Here is a 25073-nt window from a genome sequence, read left to right as displayed (position 1 = left end):
TCATGCTAGAAAGCGAGAAAGTATTCAAAAGAATAAAAGTCTGAGTCCCGTTGGAAGGACACAGCAGCCAACATGAAACCACTCCCAATGGCCAAAGGTAGAGCCATCTGCGAGGCATAATCAGCAAGTGTTGGACGACAGGCCCCAGGGTAAATCCCAAGGGTAAATGAGACCTCCGTGAGCCCACAGACATCAACAGATGATGCAGTGGGTGAAAAGGGGAGAGGGAGGGGCGCCTGGGTGGCTCAGTTGGTTGAGCAACTGCCTTCGGCTCAGGTCATGATCCTGGAGTCCCTGGATCGAGTCCCGCGTCAGGCTCCCTGCTCAGTGAGGAGCCTGCTTCTCCCTCTAACCCTCTCCCCTCTCGTGTACTCTCTCTCTCTCTCTCTCTCTCTCTCTCTCATTCTCGCTCTCTCAATAAATAAAATCTTTAAAAAAAAAAAAAAAAAAAAAAGAAAAGGGGAGAGGGAATGCCTTTTCCTTATGAGAGAACAGCCAAGAGAGCAGGTGCTGGCCGCCATGCACCTATCGCAGGCAAGACCCAGACAGGCGTGGACACTGGTGGTCAGAGCAGGGAGCACGTGGTCTCCAGTGCCCCAGGAACATGCGTCCCGCATCAATGAAGACAATCCCAGTAGCTTGACAGACCCCACCTCAACCAGGGGACCAAAGGCAGCATCCCCCACGCTAAGTCTGAGGTGGGCCCTGGCCATGACGCCCCCAACAGTCCACCACCACACACTGGCTGCAGTTGAGAGACAACAGGACGTGCATTTCCCACTGTGGGTGCATCTGGTGATAACACGAGGGGAGCTGGTGGGCCCACAGGAGCCTTTCCTACTCTTCCTGGAACTCTCCTTTAAGTCTCAAGTTGGTTCAAAATTAAAATTCTGAAAAGCAACTAAACATCTGAAGATTTCAGTGGTCTCGGATCCTTTCACTGGTGAAGCTGAAAATAAATTTAGCAAAACTCGCTCACCAGCTTATTCCCTTTCTCCTCTAAACTCCTGACCGCAAACTACACCTAAAATGAGATTTAAATAATACTGGGCTTAAAAGTAAAGTCACCTTCTACTTCCACATCATACTGGCTTTTGTTAATAAAATTGTAAAAATCAATAAACTGATGGAGATATGTTAATGTGATCTCTCAACTAAAACGTAACTGCCGTTCCTAACGAAAATATGTGTGATATGTTATCCTAAATATATTCTCAGAATTAATGGAAATGTCATCACTACAGTTAGGTTTAACAAGAGCTGCTTTATCATAATCCATAAGAATATGTATTGTAGGAAAAGATATTCACCAAGAAATTCTGCTTCAACATCTGACAGAAGAAAAATGTAGACTTATAACTTCACTGACTCTGGGTCCAGCCAATACTACCAAAAGTTCGTATTTTCTATTGAATTCTTAAAATTTCCTATCAATCTATTTGTCTTAAATTATAATTTTCAAATTATGGAACACTGATTATTGAGGAGAGAAAGGAACAAATGCAGAGAAGAAATGTGAAACCACCCTATAAGCTAGCCAGAACCCCTTTAAGGTTACTGCTCAGTGATGGGCCCATTTCAACAATTCTGGGCTCTGCCCACCCATCTGTGAACACGCCATCCCCACTCAGGGCAGGATGAGCCCACGTCCAGCCAAGGCCCCTAAGGTGTAGCCAAGGCCCCTAAGACAACTCGCAGGTTTCGCTTTGTGCCCACCGAGTGCCCTCACAAGGCCGGCCCGATGGGAGAGTGAACCTGCTCTAAGGAGCTGGTGAGGGGAAGGGCCCCATGAAGACAGCTTAGTTCCAGGCCTTCAGGCTCGTATTAATAGGTGACTCTAGAAGGTGGCTTCTAGTTTTGCCGTGTATGTGAGCTACTTCCCTTCCTTCCAGCCAGCCCCGTAAAACCACAGCAGGCAGCCACTCAGGGGGTGGGGGTTCCACACACTTACCTGAGGGCCTCTTGCAGAACAACAAGACACGTGCTCACACTGGCCCGTGCTCAGCCTCACGTGGGTCAGCAGGACCCAGAGCCTCTAGCTGGGAGGGGAACTGCAGCGAGGCCCAGCGCACACCGCACAGCTCCTGCATTTACTGGCCACAGAGTGATAACTCGTCGAAACCATGCATCACAGAAGCCCCAGAAGGTTCTATCGCTAAGTAACCCTGAGCAGAACCAAATGTGCATGGCACACAGTACCCAGCTCTGGGCATGAGATCCCCTGCGTCTGTCAGTGAGCACACATTATGGTGTGGAAGGAAAGAAGGAAGGAAGCCGGCCTCCCACACAGGCGGCCTCTGAGGAGCTGTGTTGGCTGCAGCCTCGGAACCTGACCACAGGGTCTTGCACACGGCCTCACCTTCAGTCAAGTTACCTTCTGTATTCACAAGTAAACAGCTAAAAATATTCCCTGCTTTACCAATATTCTACCAAACTTAACAAAACAAAGGAAAAATACAGCAATACTTTTAACCAACTATAGACTCTGAGATTAGTTCAAGAAATCAACTGTGTGGGTAGCTATGTATGTAACCAGTTTCTAATACTGTTCTTTTTTTTTTTTTTTAAGATTTTTATTTATTTATTTATTGAGAGAGAGAGAGAGAATGGTAGAGAGAGAGCATGAGAGGGAAGGTCAGAGGGAGAAGCAGACTCCCTGCTGAGCAGGGAGCCCGATGTGGGACTCGATCCCGGGACTCCAGGATCATGACCTGAGCCGAAGGCAGTCGCTTAACCGACTGAGCCACCCAGGCGCCCTCTAATACTGTTCTGATTAAATTTTTAAACTACTCTAATTTTACACTTTCAGAACAAAACTGGCTTACCTAGAAATACTAGCATGTTTCAAACAAACACAGGTCTGATAATTTTGGCCAAATATAATTATGGAAGCTCCCACAGGCCTGAGGTCCCCTTTCCTCAGCCGGACGAAGCCGAGTGGGTGAGTCACCAGCCCCCCTTCCACACTCAGAAAGGGGCTGTGAAGCGTGGCCCCAGGCCAGCCATGCACGCTGCCTGCCGGGCCTCGGTCGGGCTGGAACGCGTCTCCGGTGCCTTCACCTGTTTGCTTTCGCTGGAGGAGCTTATATGATACTTCACCAGGATTTCCCAACACAGAGAAATGGTCCGTGTCAAACAGAAAGGGACTTTTCTTTCTCGTCCGCGCCAGGGGGAAGCTGCATGCCTCCACCTGTGCTGAGCTCCAGGCACCTGGTTTTCAGAGGGTACGGCAAACAGCACATCTCACCCCAAACTCAAGTTCTGTTAGCCTGTAGAATGTTTTTTGGAAAAAAAAAAAAAAAGCAAAATACACCGTCTTTACCCTAAGTAACACTCATCCTGTCACTCTGAAGTAGAGGAACTATATTTATAGCTCAACACCAGACTAATGTTTATTATCCATCCACACTGTTTGAAAGTGCAAATCACATCATTTTTTGAGTAAAATGCAGGACCTGCCCATGACTCAATCTTCCTTCCCTGAGTCGTAGAAGCAAAGCTCACACCAGTTAACAAAGTGGTAAAACACAAGAAACTTCTAAGGCACTTTTATGTCCCAGCAGAGCCACAGTGGAGGCTGAGTGGTGTTTACCAGGCGGACAAGTAAGCGCACTCTGGTCACTAACCACCATTTAACTTTTCTTAAAGAACAAAAGGGTTATCTTCCCTCTGGAAGTCTGCCATTAAGAAACGCTGAGTGAGAACAAGACGTAGCTTTGAGCAATGCTTGCCATTTCCTGATTTTTCAGGACAATCTTGCCCTCGAGGAAGAGATCTGGGACTCTCAATCCCCAGGCCCTGCCCACGCTGCAAGCTGCTTGCTGGGCCTGCTCCACAGGCCGAGTGGGCGCTGGCGCGGGAGGGCCCTGCGGCGCTGATGTCAACAGGGGCTTGGCTTACAAAAGAGTTTCAGGTGAGGAAATCACTAGAAGGTGATGCGGGCAACAGCCGGCTCCTTTTTCTTTTTCTTCTTGCAAATTAGCTTCTGATGAATGGTGAGAAGGCGTTTTACCGATAACGCACAACCATTTGGGCCATTTTAACTTTGTGTTTCACTGTTCCTAAATTACAAGTGGCTTTTCAGGAAGGCCTATTTACTTTTCCACAAAATAATTATTCGGTCTCTTAATCTGTGTATAATGCTTAAGAAAAACGGGTTTTTTAAACTGACCATTTCAAAACACGAATAAATCTACCTAAAAACCGCCTTTCTGGTATTTGTTAAAGACAGAGAAGGTCAGTGCATATCACCAGGAGGGAGAGAACCTCCACGTTCCTTCGGGAGGTGAGCCTGTCTCACGGCCGTCCGAGGAGGTGAGGGCCACAGACTGACCCTCCTTGGGCGCCTGCCCTGAGCCCAGGCCCCCTTCTCACTGTTACTACCACCCCAGGTCTTTTCATCAGGCATTTCTACTTCATTTCCACAATTACATTCTGATCTCAACTGTCTACTTTTGCAGGACCCACTGGAGAGTTTGTGAAAGTACAATTAAAGATATCACGGTTTTATCATGAGCCAGGATTAATGGGTTTAAAAGCTGACAATTAAAATGTGGTCACTTATTACAATCCAATGGAGGCAGGTCTTGAAGGACACACCCCAACCGATACTCCTGGGGCAGGGAGGCGCGCGCCGGCAGCGTCCACCAGGCTCCCCAGCACCATGACTCACCTCCCAGCCCGCCCTCCCGCCCCCGGATGCCCGCAGTCCAGATGGACGGGAAGAGCTGGAGCACAGGTTCCCTCAGAACCTGCCAAACTGGCCCAAAAGCCTGCTGGGCGCGGCTCCAAAGGGCCCATCCAACGCTGGGATGGGCGCAGGGAGAGGGGACAAGAGGGGCCTTTTTCACAGAAACTCCCAGGTAAATTAGGAGAAATCAGGAAGGTGATGAACCAGGAGCCTCCAGCCCCCCTGCTAGCTACTGGTGTCCATGTGTGTGATCCCAGCAATTACTCGGGTGTGCCCAGGGAGTGAGAGAACCCAACCTCTCCGAGATCGAAGGATACGCTGGAACCCAGGGAGTTTCTGAGGATAGACGCTGGCCTCTGCCACAGTCACTCCTCTCTGGTCCTTCACGCTCAGTGAGTGGCTCAAAATGAATCCCAGCTCAGAAAGGTCAGTGTTCTAAACACCCACCTTTATACCCTCCCAACACCTCCCAAACAAAAGCTGCGCTTCCCAGACACATGGTGGGGCCCTACCAGACCCCCCCCACAAGACCCCCAAAGAAGGGGCTCAGCTCCACCCTCTCTGCAACAAGTAGTCTGCAAAGCCACCCTCACTCCGATGCGGGCAGACTGACCAGTGCAGTCACTGGTCCCTTCAAAGCCCTCTGCCAAGTGTCACTTACCAGGAAGTGAGTCGAGAGACTGGGACCCTCTCATGGTGCAGAGCCAGCTCACTGGACCCCAAGCCTGTCTTTCCTTTTCTGAATAACGGATGGTGACCCTGGAGTAAGATGTGCCGGTGCCCCTCTGCCTCTAAACATTTAGAGGCTTTGTATAGGAAGCACACTCCGGAGAAAAGAGCTCACTGGTTGCTGTGCAGGCCACCGGCAGGCTGGTCCAAGCGTCCAGGGGCCTGTGACCTGCCCTGGTACCCACAGACTCAGGCTGACCCACAACTTCTACACCCATGCCACGCTAAAGCCAGGCTTAACATTTATCAACGTCTTCCCATTCGTTGATATTTTGCTTTATAATATCAGAGATCAGTAGCAACAATAAGCTCTGAAGTTGCAGAAAGCAAACTTGCCTGTGGCTAGAAAAGCCTCCTTTCCAAAAGCCCAGAGCCCTGGCCGAGAATCCTGGGCCCACATGTTAGGGTCGGGACCTCATGGTGCCATAAGAAGTTTTCCCTGAAGTACGGAATGGTGTGCGTGATGGCCACTCATCCTTCTGTATGGCTCTGGACGTGGAGAGCTCCTGCTTTCCAGGTGAGCAAAGCCTCACTCGGGTCCCATTTCCTTTGGCAACCATTTAGCCCTGGGCCCTGCTTTCTCCCATCAGGCTGGACCAAAGAGGGTCCCTGGAGAAAGCAGGGACACAGATTCCTGTGAAGCTTACAGCTCTCAGATAAACGTTAAAGTGAAAAACACGTGTGTTAGGATTGTTTGCACTCTGAAATGGGAACGACCACGTAAGGAGCCAGATCCCCCTGAAGTGATGCGTGTCTGCTGCCGAGCAGACTGTCGGGACTTCTCAGCACAGAGGCAGGCCGCGCCCTCATGCAGAGCTGGGCCTCAGCGTCCGCCTTCAGCACATGCCTGACCCAGCACCTGTCTGCTGCGAAACTCTGGGCAAATGTCCTGAGCACTGTCCCTTGCTCGTCCTCAATGAAATGGGAAGAACCACAGCCCCTACCCAGACCTCACAGCACGAGAGAGTACCAACCTAAACAAGTTTGACTGACCCGTGACTGAAGTCAACAATGAGTACGTTTTTTGCTTTCATTCTCTAGTTACAGAAGAACTTCCAAAAAGTTGAGGGGCAAGAAAGCAGCGGGCAGTGCCTTCCCTCAAGCCAGTTTCCAGTGCAGTGGAGAGCAAGGGCAGCAGGTGGCCAGTGGGGGACAAGGCGCAGGCAGGACCTGGGAGCTGGCAGAGTCTCCCCAAGCAGCCTGGCCCTCGCTGCCCCGAGGATCCACCAGCAGCCGCGGGCTTGGGCGAGTGAGGGACGCAGGTGCAGGCAGCCTCCCTCTGCCCCCTGGGCCTCCTGGCCTCAGGCCAGCTGTTCTGCAGGACAGCATCTCCGTAGACCACAGCCCTCTTGCTCCGCCCTGCACTTCCCCAGGTGGACGCAGCTAGGAGGAGCCAGGTCTCTTTATGACTTCCTCGGAAGCGCTTTATCTCCCTCAACACGGATCAGAATCCTCAGGCTCCTCTGGAGGCTTCGCTTTGATGTGAGAGTCAAGATTGAGCGATAGAAGCCCCAGCCGCACGTCACAGGCGGTAAACAGCCCTGAGGCCCCTTTCCTGGCCCTCAAATCCTGGAGACAGGGGACAACAGTGAGAACAGAGTGATGCTCCAGTCCCCAATCCCTCTGCACCCACATGGAGGAGCTGCAGGAGCCGAGACCCTGGCTGACCTCTGAGCTTGCTGCCTGCTGGGCAGGCCGGCAGCTCCTGTGGGCACCCAGGGATGCCTGAGGCAGATGTTAAGACCTGCAGGGTCTCACACACAAACCTCAGGGCGGCACCTCCTCAAGAGCTGTGGGAGGGAGCTTCCACGACCCGAGCACCATTCTGAAATCCGTTTCCTAGTAAAAGTTGCCAGGTAAGTATTTCGCCTGTGACTAACACAGAGGCTGCCACCGTGCGCGCTCAGTGCCCCTCCCCAGCTACTTAAACCACAAGAAGTGGAGACCTGACATTCTTCAAATCAAAGAAACTTATTTCAGTCCAAGGACAGAGTAACAAATCAGAGTACAAAAATTAACTTAAAAATCCACTCCACTGGGAACACATCTATTTTGCACTTTTCCCAAGCAAAAAAACATCAGATCCAGAAAGTGGGGCATGACGTCACAGGTGCCAAGACGCCTTCCGGAGGCTCAGCTGGGCACACACAGCATAAGTCCAAGGGCCGAGGAGGCTGGACGTGCGCTCAGGAGCCTGGGCATGCTGCAGTCCACACAGGGTTCTGGTGTTTTAATCCTTTCATCAGGAAACCAGAGAAAATATATTGTCCCTACCTCACAACCTCTAGAGTGCTGATTTTCGTTCTAAAGGCACTGACAATGAAGCATGCTAATAAATGTTGCCTCAAGTGAATTTCAAGGGCAAGTCCATAAAAATTTGAAAATTAAGGCTGGACAAAATGCAGCCCCCTCAATAAAAGCAGCTTCTTCTTGCCGTGCTGCTGAGCCTTCCCTAGGAACTCCTTCCAAGGTGAAGGCTATGGCAGTGAAGTTCCAGAATGTCTCTCAATAGAACACACACATACACGCTCAGAAGCACAGCTGATGTGATCGAGTCACGAGCTCCCCTCCTGTGCTTCTTCCACACCATCCAAAACACCGATCCCCTTTATCTAAGGATCTGCTAGCCACAGGCCAGCCAAAGCCTCTAGAACATTCCTCCTAAACACCCACAAAAAAGGAACTCCACTCTTGAGCTGCTTCTTTTCTATAGATCACCCTTAAAATTATACTATCAGCTCACTAATACCTATTTCTTATGGGAAAAGTGCCCCACTGGCTGCTTCTCGTGCACAGTGCTGTCACGAGGCTATGATCCCAGGGAAAACCCCAGAGGTGCATCTGACCCCACCACAACTCTGACAGACTTTACCTGGAAATGGCGGCCACAAAGGGCTGCAGCTCCTGGGGCTCGTAGGCACGCGCAAAGGCCCAGCACACGTAGCAGGCGGCGTCTCTAACGTTGGTGCCCACGCTGCAGGAACCCCGCTTCTCCTCATAGGTCAGCGCCTTCAGGATCACAGGGACCACTGGGCACAGGAGACAAAGACAGTGAGTACGGGCACCAGAGGCAGGCGTGGTCCAACCCAAAGCCACCTGGTCAGAAAGCAAGCGTTTGGAAGGAAAAGAGAAGTTGGCCAGCTCAAATCAGGCGGAAACGTTTTTTAAAAGCTGCCCACAATGACACGAACAAGTGAAAGTGGGTTCAGAACGGCACAGAGATGCCTGGGTTCTGCTGGCCACGGGGACCACAGAAGTGAGACCACTTCTTCTGGGCAGAAGTTAGCGCCTAATGAGCAACCTCGGGGAGGAGAACCCAGGGGTGCAGGGGTCTTAAGTCACTCAGTTTCAGAATCGAGAGCCAGGATGACAAAGTAAATCAAGCCTAGGGCTACTTCTGTGTTAACTTTAGGAATAATCAAGATAGATTTAAATTATCTAAAATATCTGTAATATATGAAATAATTTGAAGTGCCTAAGATTATCCTTCTGGTTCCATTAAAATTAGTAATTTAATACTGCACATGTGATTTCTGATGTAAAAATACTAGAAAATTTTAAGATACATGGTCAAAGTATTGGAATGTTTAAATAAAGGAGCTAAAATTTTAGCATATTTATCTGTTAAATTTGTTAGATTCATATATTTCAAGTACTTGCGAGGAGTCTGTTTATTAAGATATGTAAACTACTTCAAAAGAAAGTAAAGTATGTTGCATTCATGCATAGGACTTAAAAAATATAAGAGAATTTAATGTTATGAATGAGCCAATTTTTTAAAAGCCTCTTAAAATGATTATAAGAAAATGTGATAGAAAAAAAGCCTAAGAAAAAATTTTAATTTGCAATTCAAAGACAGAATATTAATTTTTTTTAGAAGTCACACTAAATGGGATTTTCTGAAAGACCATGCTCTAAGCCCCAATCTACTGATCCAAACCAATAACGATGCTGCCATAAAGCCCACTGACAGCTCACCCTAGTGTTTAGAAAGCATTAAAAGTAGGAATCAGTGAGCATCCGTTCCCAGAGGAGACAGAGTGACCGCATGTCCCCGCTCCCAGGTGCTGGTGGCGCTTGAGCATAACCGCTTCCAGTGAACAACATCTGACCCCTCCCACGGTAGGACACAGTTGAAGGGTGGAGGACACAGCCCACACCCTGAGGGGCGATCAGCTGCATGAGGTCGGAGGGGGGAGCGTGTCATTCTATCAGTGCATACGGCCAGAGCCTCCTGTGTTCCAGCAGCCTCACACCTCAGGCCACACATTGCTAACGCAGTAGCGTCCCACCCTGGGGCAGGTGTTTGCTGCAGACGAGCATCACACATTTGCCCAGTCAACGGGCACGGGGACAATGACAGGGATCGACCACTGACAGAAGAAAGAATGAAGCTAAAAGCCAGCACACCACGTGACCCAAAGGCAGGACAAGAGGGGACCAGCCTCAGCCCCTTGCGCACGTGTGCGCCAGGGCCCGCCCAGGACTTGGGCGCCGTCACAAGCCCCTGACTGTACCCCTCACGCCGTCCCATCTAACAAGAAGACTAGCAAGGTTACATGCACACGGTCTGAGAAGATGCTCCAGGTCGGGGTTTAAGAAAAATGAAGGACCAATTTCCTGAACATGTAACTATCATCCCAGAAATTATCTTCCAGGAAAAGGTACCTAGAAATAGCCTTGGGCAAAAAATCAAAAGAAACAACAGTAGGACTGTGAATATCAAACACAAATTTCCCCTCTGCCTTTCTGCATCTAAGGATGTTTGATTCTATATAAATAACAACAAAAAGTAGATCTGATTCTATACACTTTTTATATACATACAGTGATCATTTTTATTATAAAATATTAACAAAAATTTACTTAAAATTACATAAGTATACTCCAAAATAAATTATTAACAAACAAAATGCTCAAACACATGGTGTTAGCAGTTACATCCCTCTCAGCCAGGAGAGAGGATGGGACAAATCAAGGGCACCTGCACTAGCTGTCCCATGACCACACCCACACTGAGCACGCTAAGGACCCCAAACCTGGAGCCCAGCCTCCTGCTGAGTTCTCATTTCCTCAAGCGAGCGGCAACAGGACAGCCCATGTGGGACGTGCCCGTCAAATGCCACAACGGCAGAGAATTGGGCCTCTCTCCTACGTGTGTCCCACCTCAGTCAGAGGCCACACACGCCATTTTCTGGGGGCACAGCTCAGGGCATGGTGGTCATCCCACAGCCGCCCCTCCTCACGTCCCCGTCGAGCCGAGGCCCACCCTGCCCACAGCAGCCACACCTCTAGTGAGGACCCCGCCACTCCTCACCCCATTCTTGCCCAGCCCCTCCGTCACTGCCGTACCACCACCCTCTCTGCTCACTTCAGAGCACAGCAGCCTGCCCAAGTGGCTCCCGGGGCTCCCTCTCAAGAGGTCCCAGCACCCCCATGCCTTGCATCTCTCTAGGCCACACTGGAGTGCTGCCTCTCCCCCCTGCAAAGGCCCTGGATCCATGCCAGGCAAACTTTGCTGAGCAGGCTCTGCCTCCATCAGTCAGCACACCAGAAACTAAGCTCAGTTTTCTGAAAGAACACCTATCAGTCCTCATGAATGTCTAATGAAGATCACAATTAAGACTCACGGAGCATGTACAAGTGCCAAAGCAAACGAGACAGCACTATCACAGCTGCTGTAGATAAAGTAGTTAAATCCAATCAGTGATTTTTAAATTATTAACTTAAACTAAACCAACTCTGTAATGCTTAAAATGGGTCTTCAGTGGTTCTGCCTGGAAAAATTCCAGGTCATCTGGAACTACTCCTAGTTTTCTTGTGTCGTTCACATTCACTTTCCATGCTAACAGGGCAGTCCATTCGCGGTCCAATGGATGTCAAAACTAAGAGGCTGTGGCACCTTTAGGAGGAAAGCACCATATAAAGGCAGTATCACTGCCACACCAGGGTCCCTAAGACCATCGCTGTAGCTCAGCCACCCAGACAGCTCCGGGTAAGACCGTTCAGCAATTCTGTAGCCTGAGGGGAATCTGGATGCTAACTGCTGAGTCCCAATTTATCGGTCCACTGGACAAAATCAATTTCAAGACAGACAACTAGGAGTGACAGTGGCCAGTGCTGTGGATATCGACTTCAGGACTGCTCAGTGCCACCTGCGAGAAGCCCACCTCCACATGGACACAACACCCACCCCAGGTCTGCTCGACCTTGAGGTCACTCCATCACACCCCCAGGTCTGACCCCAAGTGAGAGTGGGATGGTCTTCCAAAGCGTCACTTTGTTGGCCCTCCACCACAACTTGCACATAGATCATGTCACGGTCTGACCAACATTGTTGGGCAAACCGCCAGCCTAGTTAGTGGGTCCAACCTTGGTCCATCTGGCCCACCGTCTCCAGGAGTGGGAAAAGGTCAGCCTCTGAGTGATGGCACTCAGGCTCAGCCCTACAGGACAGGGATAGCAGACCAGCGGGGAACGCAGGCCACAGTGACCGCCCCCCCCCCCACACACACACCCTGACTTTATCCCCAGCACCCACACATGCCCATGTGCCGTGTCTGACAACATGCAGGTACTGGACTCTGTCCTCCCACAGAAACAGGTCAGAGAAGTAGAGGCCCATGCTGCCCAGGCCTTGAGGGGCCTCCCACCAGCAGCACCCACCCATGTGGACGTCTAGCCAAGCTCCACCCAAGTCTCCTTGGCACAGATGTCTTCGAAGCCTTGAATCTGTCATTCTGCTCAGAAGCCTCTGGTGACCCCTCCCTAACACCGGCAACAGACATCAGCGGCTGACCCTCCAGTGCAGGTGGAGAAGTGGCTGCCAGCAACCGACAAGGGCCTCGATGCTGGACAAGGTCCCACAGAGAAGACAGTGGGGACATTCCCCTCATGATCGCTGGAAGGGGAATCTGACTTGCAGAAAGTAAAACAGTTCAGAGGAGAAAAAGTCAGATGGTAGATTTCTTTAACAAGAAAATTGAAAACGTGATCCTGTCAGCTCCGATTCATCCCAAGGTGGCACCAAGAGCAGCGACCTCAGGGTGCAGGCGGCTGGGCAGGGTCACTGTGGCCACCAGACTCCGGGCACCCTCCAGCCTCTTGTGTGTAAGAGACAGACCAACCTCAGCAGCCACGCAGGGCACCCAAACAAGCTCCCACAAAGCCTGGGCGGATGTGGTGGTATATGGAATAGAAACAGTCATTAACCCAAACTTTTTTAAGAAGTCATTATCAGAGAAAAAGTTTAAAATCTAACCACTTTGTCCAGATTCAATAGGTTTAAAATAAGGAAACTCTTCAATAGCTTTGAACAAAAACCTTTCTCATGGTTCCAATTACACACTGCAAATGCATGTCAAATATATAAGATTCCCCAGAGGGCTTCCTTTTGGCAACCCAGAGTTCTGCAATGTAATTTAAATACCCTTCTCTCTAGACAGCATGTCATTTGTCTAACACCAACCGCCTAAGGACAAAGCAGCCTCCAGGTGAGAGAAACAACTTAACCCCCAGAGTGCCAAGGCCCCACTGCGGGGCCTGCACAGTGTGCACCCAGGGGGCAGGAGGGACCGGGGCCTTCCTTGCAGAGGTAGAAACCATTCATCCATAAGAGAAACCATCACACAACCAGCACAGAAGTTACGTCTTCTGGTAAGTCACAAATTACACTAATTTAAAAAGCAAACTCCTCACTGAAGGCGTTTGCTGCATGGAGCCGAGTGTCCAGGAGGCACTGGGATGATGCCTCCCAGGGATGCAGCAGGCCGTGCCACCCCATCACACACCGGGGCTGCATGCAGAGCCTCACGCAGACCCAGGGAGAGCACGGTCTTCCCAGGATCAGGTGTGCACAACACCACAGACTTCCACTTCAGCCACCAGTAGAGCCATCATACCTTCCTCAAAAATGCAGTCCAACTTGCTCAGAAAAAAAGCCAGTGCTGAATGTGCTAGGGGGCAAGAGGAAATGACAGACAGAATATCCAGTTCCATAGACGTTTTCGTTTCCAGTTCCCACAGGACATTTCTGAAAAACTGCCCCAAAGGCCTTGGCTGGCCTGCAGGCAGCACTGGCCACTCCACACAGAGGGGAAGTAAGGCTTGTGTGCTGGCCTTGCCTTGGTTGGTGAGGGACCCCAGCCCACGGCACTGGGAGAGCTGTTGGGGGTCAGCGCCTGGCCCATGCACCACCTGGCTCCACCCTCCCTGCCCCAGTGGGAGCACCCATGGAGCCCGCTCCTGTTCCACGGGAAAGTCACAGGGCTATGTGGGCCTGCAAACCTTCCCACGCATCTTCCCCATCTACCACCGCCCTCGGTGTGCAGCTGAGAGCTGAGGTGCGTCTGTTGTGAGGCTGCAAACAGATGTTCCTTCAGTGGGCACCATGGGAAGCTCACAGTCCAGGCTGAGTGGACGCCACCATCTTCACAATGCACACTAGCCACAAGAGAAACGAGGAATGCACTGTCTCAAGACAGGAGCCCACAGTCTTACCTGGGGGCAAGAACTTCTGAAACCATACAATCACAAAGCAAGACTGCAGCAAAGGACAAGCAGCACCTACTCTCCCACTGAGCCTGCCCGACCCCCTGCTATCAAAGGTAGCTCCTGCTGCCCACAGCGCCCAAACGACACTGAGCCCACGGCAGACCTGGGCTTCCCCTGCGAACAATTCAGGAAGTCAAACAGCTAGAGACTCAGATTAAATCCATTTCACAGGTCATAAGGAATTTGGGGACACCGGGGCTGCCCCCAAGCTCTCCAGGACACTGCCAGCCCAGGTCTGCACTGTCCCCAAACCATCCAAACTGCCCACAGAATTGTTCCTTAGAAAGTGGGGACTATGTTTTCAAACTGAATTTTTCAAAATGATTTGTCTGAAAACAATAAAACAAAATACTTTCTCAACTCTCTGATTGCCTCTTTATCTGTTCCATTAGAAGTTTCATAATGTGGGCGCCTGGGTGGCTCAGTTGGTTAAGCGACTGCCTTCGGCTCAGGTCATGATCCTGGAGTCCCGGGATCAAGTCCCACATCGGGCTCCCTGCTCAGCGGGGAGTCTGCTTCTCCCTCTGACCCTCTTCCCTCTCATGCTCTCTATCTCTCATTCTCTCTCTCTCAAATAAATAAAAATCTTTAAAAAAAAAAAAAAAGAAGTTTCATAATGTGACCTTGTATGTCAACTATATTTCCATCATCACAAAAATAAATAAATGGCAAGAGGTGGATATACTGCATGGCCCAGTGAGTCCACGCTTCAGCATTTACCCCAGAGAAATGCAAGACTCACCTCCACACCGGCAGCTGCCACCAACGCCCACAGCAGCTTCACTCACCATCCCCAAACACCAGAAACCACGCACACACCCTTCAGTGGGTGAATGTGTAAATGCACATCGTGCTACGGAGTACTATCCACCGGTGAAAAAGGAACAACCTGGAGATACACACAACCAGCCAATGAACCTCAAGAAACTTTGCTGAGAAACCCAATGAGGCGGACCGCGAGCTCCCTGAAGGTGACACCGCTGAACTGGTGCGGCTGCAGAAGTGGGGGCCGTCTGGCCGTTCCAGGGCTGGCGCCAGGACGGCAAACAGGCTTGGCTGGGAGGGCCTCCGCTGCTCGTCCGTGGTGGCCGGTGGGGGCAGGGGGTGGGAAGGGATGCAAGGAAAGGCCCGACTCCCAACACCACCACCACCTGACTGGCAGTATGGAAGTCCGGGCTTCACAGGAGGCGCCCTGCTCAAGGGCAGCACCGCACCTCCTCCACACATTATTACACCAAGAGTGTGAGGCGAAGCGGGGATGCTAACAAAGTAGTAAGAAAACCAGTGAGGTCAGATCACGAAAGTTCCGACAAGGAGGGCAGCATGGGGGCTCGGCCGGGCATGTATTTCAACCTGCGGTCCAGCCGTAATGTGAACCACGTGGTGCAAGGCTGGAGGGCAAGAGTGGGGAGCCACAAGCCCCCATCGGCCCTGGAACCGGGCTGGTATCTCCAGCTCCGCACACTCCCCATGCCAACTGCACAATGAACACAGGCCCACCAGCGTTACCCAGACATCCGTGACGTGCACAACTCGCTAATGAACACAAGTCACCAGAGAAACCCCAATGATGAGAGATCACAAAATGTTTCTAAAATGAAACCATAACATGACTAGAAGAAAAAGGCAGGCAAATGTTGTCTATTCTCAGGACGGGGAACAAATTTCTAAGGATGGAAGAAATCCCAAGGAAGTGACTGGCAGATGTTACTGTATAAAGTGATGGGACCTCAATAGATCAACACACCAAAGGAAGTAACAAAGGTGAGTAAGTGTCCCACAGTGGCCATTACATGTAAAGAGCTCACACGCACCCAGAACTATGAGCACTCCAACTTAGAGAAGATGAAGGTGAAAAGAAAGGGTGAGCACACCTGATGGCCAACAATAATCCCCAGACACACATGTTAATGCAGCAGGTGAGAGGCCGTGGGTGGAACGTCTACAGGCTGACCCTGAACCAGCTACCCCACTGCTGGGCCCTTGACCCCAAGGACATGGTACAAGGCACCATTCTGTGTGCAAAGCCCCTCACGCGGAGTCAAGAGCGTGACCCAGCAGTGGGGGCAGCCCTGCAGTCACGTGGCCTCAGTGTGGCCTCAGATCCCCACCTGGTGCCGTGTGCTTCCTGGGAGGCATCTCCAAGTTGTCCTGAGCGCCTGCACTGGTGCAGCCACGGTTTGTAACGCAGAAGGAAACCCATGCTAATGAGAATGGAGGGTTAAACCAAACCAGAGCACGCAACACAATTCACGCTGCCACCCAAGACAGCGTCTCACGACAGGAGAACACCCGTAACCTCAGTGAGACACTGTACTGTGACCCACGTACTGAATTCTGATGATGATCAGTACTCTCAGCGCCAGGCCCTTCTCTAACTCACGGGAGGTAGGGACACTTCATCCACCACAAGACACAGGGTGACAGCCCCCAGTGAGCCCAGGACTGGACTGCAAGCGTCACACTGAGGGACTGCTGCTCACTCAGGGCCCCTATGAGCCAAAACAGCAACAGTGCTGACTTCCAGGCAGTGAGATTTCTGGCTCCTCACAGCGCCCCCCCCCCCGGTGACACCCCCACAAGGCCCCCGACAGCAGTACCCCCAGCAGAACTCCCCAGCCCACCCGTGGGGTAGAGGCAGGCAATAGGGAGGTGTGGCCATGACACAGAACACGCCATGAAGCCCGATCGCTGACCTTCAAGGCCATGGGCTCCTCGTCACCTATGCCACGAGGCATCCTCTGAGTAAGCTCTGGCACCTCGTCCCTCCCCCCAGTCCCCTGGTTGCCAGGAGGGTTAAGGAAGGGGCCAAATGTCAAAGCAAGTGCCAGTCTGATTGCTGGGTGGTTTCCACGAGGCAGGGCAAGCAGGTGCACCTTCTACAGGAACACCTGCCTAGACTATCCCGAAAGTCTGCGGTCTGTCTGGTGGCCCTCCAGTAACCTTGGGCTCAACACATTCTACCATTTTACCATCACATCACTGAAAACACAAACTTCAGACACTTAATTAAAGACATCAAAACAGTGCTTTTTTTAAAAAAAGAATTTTTAAATGTCACTTTTTGTGGACTGTACTGTAAACTAACCTGAGAAGGATCTTTTTACTATTTTAAGAGATAATCCCACATTTCTTTTTTAAAAAATCAATTGAGGGTCGCCTGGGTGGCTCAGTCAGTTAAGCGTCTGCCTTCAGCTCAGGTCATGGTTCCAGGGACCTGGGATCGAGCCCCACGACGGGCTCCCACTCAGCGGGGGCCTGCTTCTCCCTCTGCCTGCCACTCCCCCTTTTCCCCCTTGCTGTGCTCTCGCTCTCTAATAAGATAGAATCAACTGAAACATACCCACACTGGGACAGAACATAAGCAAAAGCCCCTCCCTGCTCCTGCAAACTAACCCTTCAGAGTGTACAAGTGCCGTTTCCTGCCAGTCTGGCTCTGCGGGCAACACCGTCCGGCCACTTCACCCGGCAATGAGCTACACGGAGGGGACCAGGGCTGCCCAGTGACACAGGCAAAGGCTTTGCTGCCCAGGGCCCAGAACACAGAGTTGTTCCTGGTGCCCTCCTGTGCCAGGCTGTGCCCCACTACATGTCCTCCGATCCTCCTCCACGGCCACCTCCCACCTGCCCTCTGAGGTTCCCATTGGAAGGACGTGCCAACCGCTGAGGGGCTCCCTGGATGCAGGCTGGGTGAGTCCATGCCATCCAAGCCCCAGAGGGTCCAGAGGTCCCAGGTGGGCCGAGCCTTCTTCCCAGATTGTGCATGATTTCAGAGCAGGGCACTGCTCAGTCCATAACCTCGGGGTGCAAAAACATCACCTTTAGGAACACAATTTTGTTTCTAAAGATTTTATTTATTTATTTGAGAGAGAGCCAAAGCGAGAGAGATCCCAGAGGGAGAGGGAGAAGCAGACTCATTGTTGAGCAGAGAGCCCGAGGCAGGACTCGATCCCAGGACCCTGAGATCATGACCTGAGCCAAAGGCAGATGCCTCACCAACTGAGCCACCCAGGCGCCCTACAACTTTTTTTTTTTTTAAAGATTTATTTATTTGAGAGAAAGAAAGAGCACAAGCAGGAAGGGCAGTGGGAGTGGGAGAGAGAATCTCAAGCAGACTCCACACAAAAGCACAGAGCCTGACACGGGGCTCCATCCCACGGTCCCAAGATCACAACCTCAGCTGAAACCAAGAGTCAGACGCTTCACCGACTGCGCCACCCAGGCGCCCCTGGGAGCGCAGCTTTTTATGATAAGACTGGGGTGTCTGCACTCCCCTCTCCCTGCAGACACCTTATATCACCCTTTCAACACTGCCAACAGGTTCTCAGGTGGTAGTCCCAGCCCTGGCCATCATCAGAATGACCTCTGGTGCTCCAGAACATAAAACACGGCTGCTCGGGTACCTCCCCAGAGATGCTGGTCCAGGAGAGTAAGCCACATCTATGACAAGAAGCCTGGGTCACAGGCGGCCCCCCACCCTCTGGCATCAGGCTGGGACCCTCCACTGGCAGAATCTTCCACAGACGCTTAATACTCACAGCTTCAGAAGCTGGACCACACAAAGTAAAAAATATATATATGAAATCTGCGCTCAGATTAACAAAATAAATAAAAAAACAGAAACAAGCCTTACTCTTTATAATGAAAAGATCCTTTTTAAATACGTGAAAGGCAGAGCACCTGAGTAGCCCAGTCAGTTAAGTGTACGACCCTTGATTTCAGCTCAGGTCTTGATCTCAGGGTCATGAGTTCAAGCCCCATACTGGGCTCCACGCTGGGCATGGAGCCTACATTAAAATAATAACATATTACATGAATAATTAAACCATGTGAAAGCCCAATCTGACAGCTGAGAAGGTGTTAATGCCAACTGCTGCGGTCTGAGTCACGATGTCACTCTGGACCCAGTGTGTGTGCAACCAACAAGCACACTCCAGTCCGACAGAATGCGGCTGGGACCCCTGCCCTGGTGACCGAGCACCAACCTGCAGACACCTTGGTTTCCTAGCTCCCTATCAAGGGGTTCTCCCCACCTCTTTACTCAGGGCCCATCTGTAGCTGCCCTCTTAAGGCTTCACATCTCTGGTTAGCATTTAGATACCTGCACCTGCCCAAGAGCCGAACTCTCAAGTGTCTCAAGAATGACAGGGGACCATCCCACACCTGTCTGCAGACCTGGGGAACCCATTCTCCAAGTCCAGGCCCCCGCATGCTCACACGCCCAGCCCTTCCCCATACACTCTGCTGTCAACGCTCTGTCGCGTCCAACCTGGAGGGATCACATCTAGCTCCGTAAGTGTCAAATTAGGGACTGGGCTCTACCGGGAAGTGTTTCTCACAAAGCAACTGGATGATCCGAGGATTTCCATTTCTAAATGCCTAGAACACACGAAACAGCATGACCCCCGAGAGGAAGAGTGTCCGTGACCACCATTACCACACCCACAAGCACCAGAAGAGCGTTCACGGCTGCCCTGTCTTCCCACGACCTGTTGATGCAGCTGCAGGGGTCATAAGGTAGAAATGTGCATGTATTAGAGCTTAGAGTATAAACACTCAAGGCCCACATGTTCAAAAGGCCACGGATAGAAAAGAAGTTGAGTGAAAGGCTGAAGAAGTGAATGTGGACGCCATGTCCTGCTGACCTGTGACACCCACCAACTACTTCAGAGAGCCCAATGACACCCTTCAGAGAGGAGTTAAGATCCTTCATTCGCCACAGCTGGGGACACTGACTCACATCCTGGCCAACCTCTGCGGCCTGGCAGCTGCCTCCCTCCCAGTTCAGGGTCTGTGCCACCTTTCAGGGCTCTGCAAGCACGTCCACCTCCCACACCAAGCCTCACCCCCTTGAAAGTTGACTCTGGTCACTGCTAAGGGGACAGCATGACAGACTTGCACACCGTGAAGACCAGGGTTACATACTAGCTGGCCCTCTTGGCAAAGTGGTGAGGCCAGCTTGGAATAAAGACATTACTTCCAGAGTCCTAGTTATTTGGCAGCAAGGAAAGTGAGGTGAAATGCAATCTCTGAGCACTACGAGGACAACACTGAACACAAGGCCAGTGCAAGACACGGCAACTGAGCCCTCAGGAGCTGACAGAGGGCCTCCAGAGGGACAAAGAAATGCTCTTCCAGCAGAGCCTACTCCACCTGCACCTTCCCCTGACCATCCCAGAAACAGGATGACTTGAACCCTGCACCTTCACCAAAAGAACAACAACCAAATAAGTAGACAAAACGTCCCAGCAGCAACCCACTGGAACCAGTGGATTCTGGAGCTGGAAGACCCACCCTGTGGCCTGCAGTCCTGCTAAAGGTGACTTCAGTCAGGCCAGAAGAGGAACCAATAACGGGACCCCCATGGGGAGAGTCAACAGGGTCACTTGCCACATCACACACACAGCGGGGAGGTCAGCACAGAAGCAGAGAACCAGGCAGTCCCACTCACCATACTCAGGTGTTTGCAGAATTCTTAAAAAAGAGTGTGAACGGGTTGCCTGGGTGGCTCAGTCGGTTAAGCGTCTGACTCCAGCTCAGGTCACGATCTCAGGGTCCTGGGATTGAGTCCCGCATCGGGCTCCCTGCTCAGTGGGGAGGTCTGCTTCTCCCTCTCCCTCTGCCTCTACCCCTGGCTTATGCTCTCTCTCTCTCTCTCTCAAATACATAAATAAAATCTTTTTTTTTTTTTTTTAAAGCATGTAAACTGTATCTTTTGTAAAAGGGTAAGTCCTATTGAGTGCCCATCCGGGTGATGGCAGCAACGGGACGTGTTTCACCTGGTGGTTCTATACTCTATGGATGAACTTCACCTCTGCATGAAATCCAGCAGTCACACACCTTCACAGGACCCGGAAGAGCAAGTGCGAGTAAGCAGCACAGGGCACAGGGAAGGCCCCTCATCCCGCACCCACTCTCTCAAAGTAAGAGCCACTAAGACGACTTCCCAGGGAAGAGGAGGGACATCCACGCAGCATTTGCTTCATTTTTGAGAACACTCCTAAGAACAGATCCATTAAATTTTTCAGTATGAAGGGGCACCTGGGTGGCTCAGTCCGTTAAGCATCTGCCTTCAGCTCAGGTCACAATCCCGGGGTCCTGGGGTCGAGCCCCACATCGGGCTCCCTGCTCAGGGGGAGTCTGCTTCTCCCTCTGCCTCTGCCGCTCCCCCTGCTTGTGCTCTCTCTCTCTCTCTCTAGGACAAATAAACAAATAAAATGTTTTAAAAAATTTTTCTCAGTATGAAGAACTGTGAAAACTGTTCACAACACACGTTTCTAGGTTTAATGCTGATGATGTTACAGTTAATTCACTTACAAGCTGTCCCTGAACATGCATCAGACAGTGCACTTTGCCAGGCATTTGAAAGGCTTGAGAACCACACCTCTGTAAGTGCCATGGCATGAAAAGTAGATGGGGTGACTCCAGTGACCTGCTGTCCCTCTCCTCCCTCCATCACCCACTTCCAGCATCAGGAAGCACCTCTCTCCCAGACCCTCATCAACCTTGCTCTCAAGGCAGGACCTCAAGCCAGCTGGGCTCAGCAAGCCCTGTGTTGCTTCCCAGAGCAGGAGCAGAGCAGGAACCACAGGGCAGCGTTCTGACCACGTGACATGGAGTTACACATGGGGGCTCCTTCCCTCCAGCTCACAGCTGCACCCATTTAGCACACTGCCTTGCACACAGTAGGTACAAAATTGTTTTGAGTGTTTCTCTCTCACTCTTTCTCCAAAAATGCACATCCTTTGCAATTTTCTAACACTGCTTAAGCCACTCCTCTTGCAAATACTTCCCTAATGTTTCACTCAAGCGTAACCTTGCATATTTCTGTGTAACTGAGGATAACAGAGAGACACCTCTCTACTCCCCTTTAACATCTGCGGGGCGCCTGGGTGACTCAGTCATTGGGCGTCTGCCTTCAGCTCAGGTCATGATCTCAGGGTCCTGGGATCGACGAGCCCCGCGTCGGACTCCCTGCTCAGCAGGAAGCCTGCTTCTCCCTCTCCCACTCCCCCTGCTTGTGTTCCTTCTCTGTGTCTCTCTGTCAAATAAATAAATCTTTAAAAAAATAAAATAAAATATACTTAACATCTGCAATGTTTCTCCAAATTTATATACACAGACAACAGAGAGTTTAAAGCTTTGGAGGAAGAAATTCTCCCTCCCTTGCCTACCTGTCATTCAACCTAAGGTAAATGTGACCAAGTGTTTGTTCTGGACCAAAGCCACTGCCCTGAATACTTGGTGGATGCCACAGAAGGAAAGGGACAGACCTGACCCCAGTCTGGCTCTCTCACCACTAGATCCTGGGCTATTGGAAATTCATATAAAGAAATTAAGATCTAATCCTCAAGTCTTCAAGTTACCACATTGTTAATGCTTCCCAAAGAGGGATCCACATAGAGCGAGGGGCATTTTCCCTCCAGGTGACCCTCCCCTCCCCCAACCACACTAAGGAGCAGAAAAAGCCTCACCAGACACTCCAGGCTGCCTTCCCCTCGACAAGCAGCTTTGTCATTCCAGCCCTCCCACCAAATAAAGGTCCCAGGTCTGGAGCAGCCCCTGGACATTCAGACAGCTCCACAGGGGACTGATTCTTCTGCCACAGTGTGAAGGAACTGCTTTTAAATGCCACACATAGGAAGTTAATCTAACCCCCGGCTCACCCTACGGCGATAAAAATAAAATTAAATCACTGGTTTAGAAATAATCCTCAAAGAGAAAATACAACCTTCTCACCATACATTCCTTTTAATTTTTTCAGTACTGAACACCCCCCGTACTTGCAGACATTTGCTCTAAGATCAAACCCAACCCTGAGTGTCCTCACAGGCCTCATGCACACTGCAAAGGGGAGCGACAGTGCACCTGCGGCCAGCCTTCCAGAAGGGAAGGGCAGGAGCCCTGACGGACGGGGCCGGTCCGACCGCACAGAGTACCCAGGGGCCCGCGGCCCACACTCCTGGCGAGTCAGCGCTGTGCGGGAGCAGCGGTTACCGCGTCAGCCACAGCACCTGGAGCGACGCCACCCAACAGCCCAACTCTCCCCACACAGCCCTGGTTCATTAAATTCAAAGAGAAGACACTGTCACATATGAAAAGTCACGAGCATGAAGCCCCTGCGTGCAAGCTGCCCTCCCCTCACCCATGTCCCTGACCCCTCGTGCTGGTGCCCAGGTTCAGAGGCATACCTACATCCCATGTCAGAGCCCAGGGACTCACGGACCTACACAGACCCTGCAACACGGGACCCCCAGAGCGCGTGAACGTCACGACCAAACAAGGTCTCTGAGGTGGAAATGGGTACTGCCATGGAAGGCAAACTGCACCCTCAGGAAGGAGCCCGCCCCCAGGGGCCTGGCCCACGGCACTCCTCCATGCCCTCGAAGCCAGCGGCATCTCCTGGCTCTCGGCTGCCACTCTAGGGGTCTGGCTTCCCAGGGAGACTGGCCTAGCCTGAATCCAGATTCTGTGTTAAAACCATTTCTTTTCAGGGGCACCTGAGTGGCTCAGTTGGTGAGGCATCTGCCTTCGGCTCAGGTCATGGTCCCAGGGTCCTGGGATCAAGCCCCACATCGGGCTCCCTGCTCCGCGGGAAGCCTGCTTCTCCCTCTCTGCCTCTGCTGCTCCCCCTGCTTGTGCTCTCGCTCTCTCTCTCTGACAAATAAATAAATAATATCTTAAAAAAACTATTTATTTTCAACCAATTTAAGTAATTGTTCTTTGCAAATCAAACACTGTCGTGGCCTACGAATGATCCTCCTTCTCTGTAAGAGACAACGAAGGCTCTTCATCTCTCTGCTGCCTGGCGATCAGCACAGGGCCAACTGCCCGTCCCTCCTGTCCCTTTGCCAAAGGCCCCAGAGGGCACGGGGGAGGGGATGCGAGCACCGCACTGGCAGATGAAACGCCCACAGCTGATGACAGAGTGGCCCAAGTACACCAACTTGAAAGAAGCAAAAACAAGCGTTCAGGAGAATTAAAGGCTTAACCCGGAAGTCAGAGACCAGTTCTGCCGCTGAGTCACAGACTTACATTCCCAGCCCCAGAGCCCAGACCTCCACGAGCCCCACGATGTCTACCGCAGGACACTACGGAGCTGGTGGGCCTGGAGGAGTGTCCTGCTCGAGACCCCGCCCCACCAGGCTGAGGGGCATGGGCCCTGACATACAGGACGCACGAAGCCCGAGAGGGGGCACGCTGCTCAGGGTCAGACAGCCAGCAGTTGAGAGAAGGATCAGTGTGAAGGCCATTAGAGTTTTGGTTAATGGCAAGCCTGCCACTGTCCTGAACCAAGTTACCAGAGGAGTTCTCTTTTCCTGTCTCACCACCCACCATGGGCAGCGAGGCCAGTTGATGTGGACAGCACTCTTCCAATTACACTGCCTGGAGGTCAAGCCTTAGCTACTGTCCGACCTCCACCGTGACCTCCCCCCGCACTGACCTCCTTTCCCCATTGACCTCCGGCCCCCATGACCTCCCCCAAGGTGACACAGAGACAGCAAGTGTGGTGAGGAGGGCTGCAAACTCACTTCATCTCCACAAGTCCAGTCACGAGATCAGCCCAAAGCACTTCCCTGCTGCCAATGCATCCCTACGAGACCCTAGTTTCTATCGATTTCCACCATGTGCGTCCACTTCAGGGCTTACACTGACCCCACACCCAGACCACAAGGCAACTCTGAGAACTCTGACACAGCAGCCTTGCCTGAAGGAGAAAAACCAAAGCCTTTGCATTTTCTTACATTGCAGACCACCGGGGCCACTTCTCAGGACACTGCCTCAAGATGCACTTCCCTGGAGAGCCAGCAAGCCAGCGCTGGGCGCCTGCAGGGGAAACACTCTCCACAACCTATGGCACCTGCAGGCCACCAACTTGCCACAAGCGAAAGGCAGCAAGGCCACCATCCCTGGCCACCCATGGCTTCCACGGGATGCAGGCAGGGATTCCTGCAAGACCACTGAGAGGCCAAGGCAGGGAAGCACCTGCAACATGGGGTGGCCACAGGGCAGCCATGCACCGAGCCGCCTGCCCGGCCCCAAGGAGGCTCCCAACAGAGCAAGAGCCTCACACGTGCATCACGTGCTGGACAGTCTTCAC

The 25073-nt window shown here is 51.7% G+C and overlaps 1 protein-coding gene across 2 annotated transcripts in view; it reads right to left on the bottom strand.

The window, feature by feature from the left end:
* Positions 1-25073, bottom strand: part of TBCD (tubulin folding cofactor D) — a 161039-nt gene that overhangs the window by 63314 nt on the left and 72652 nt on the right. For both annotated transcript variants that reach the window (XM_027626122.1, XM_027626121.2), the window contains exon 14: positions 8292-8448. In XM_027626122.1, the coding sequence (XP_027481923.1) occupies positions 8292-8448 (157 nt within the window). The remainder of the gene's footprint in view (positions 1-8291; positions 8449-25073) is intronic.

The sequence above is a fragment of the Zalophus californianus genome, chromosome 16 (genome assembly GCF_009762305.2).
Source record: "Zalophus californianus isolate mZalCal1 chromosome 16, mZalCal1.pri.v2, whole genome shotgun sequence".
NCBI lineage: Eukaryota > Metazoa > Chordata > Mammalia > Carnivora > Otariidae > Zalophus > Zalophus californianus.
Note: the sequence above shows the minus strand (reverse complement) of the source record. Positions and strands in the feature narration are given on the sequence as shown.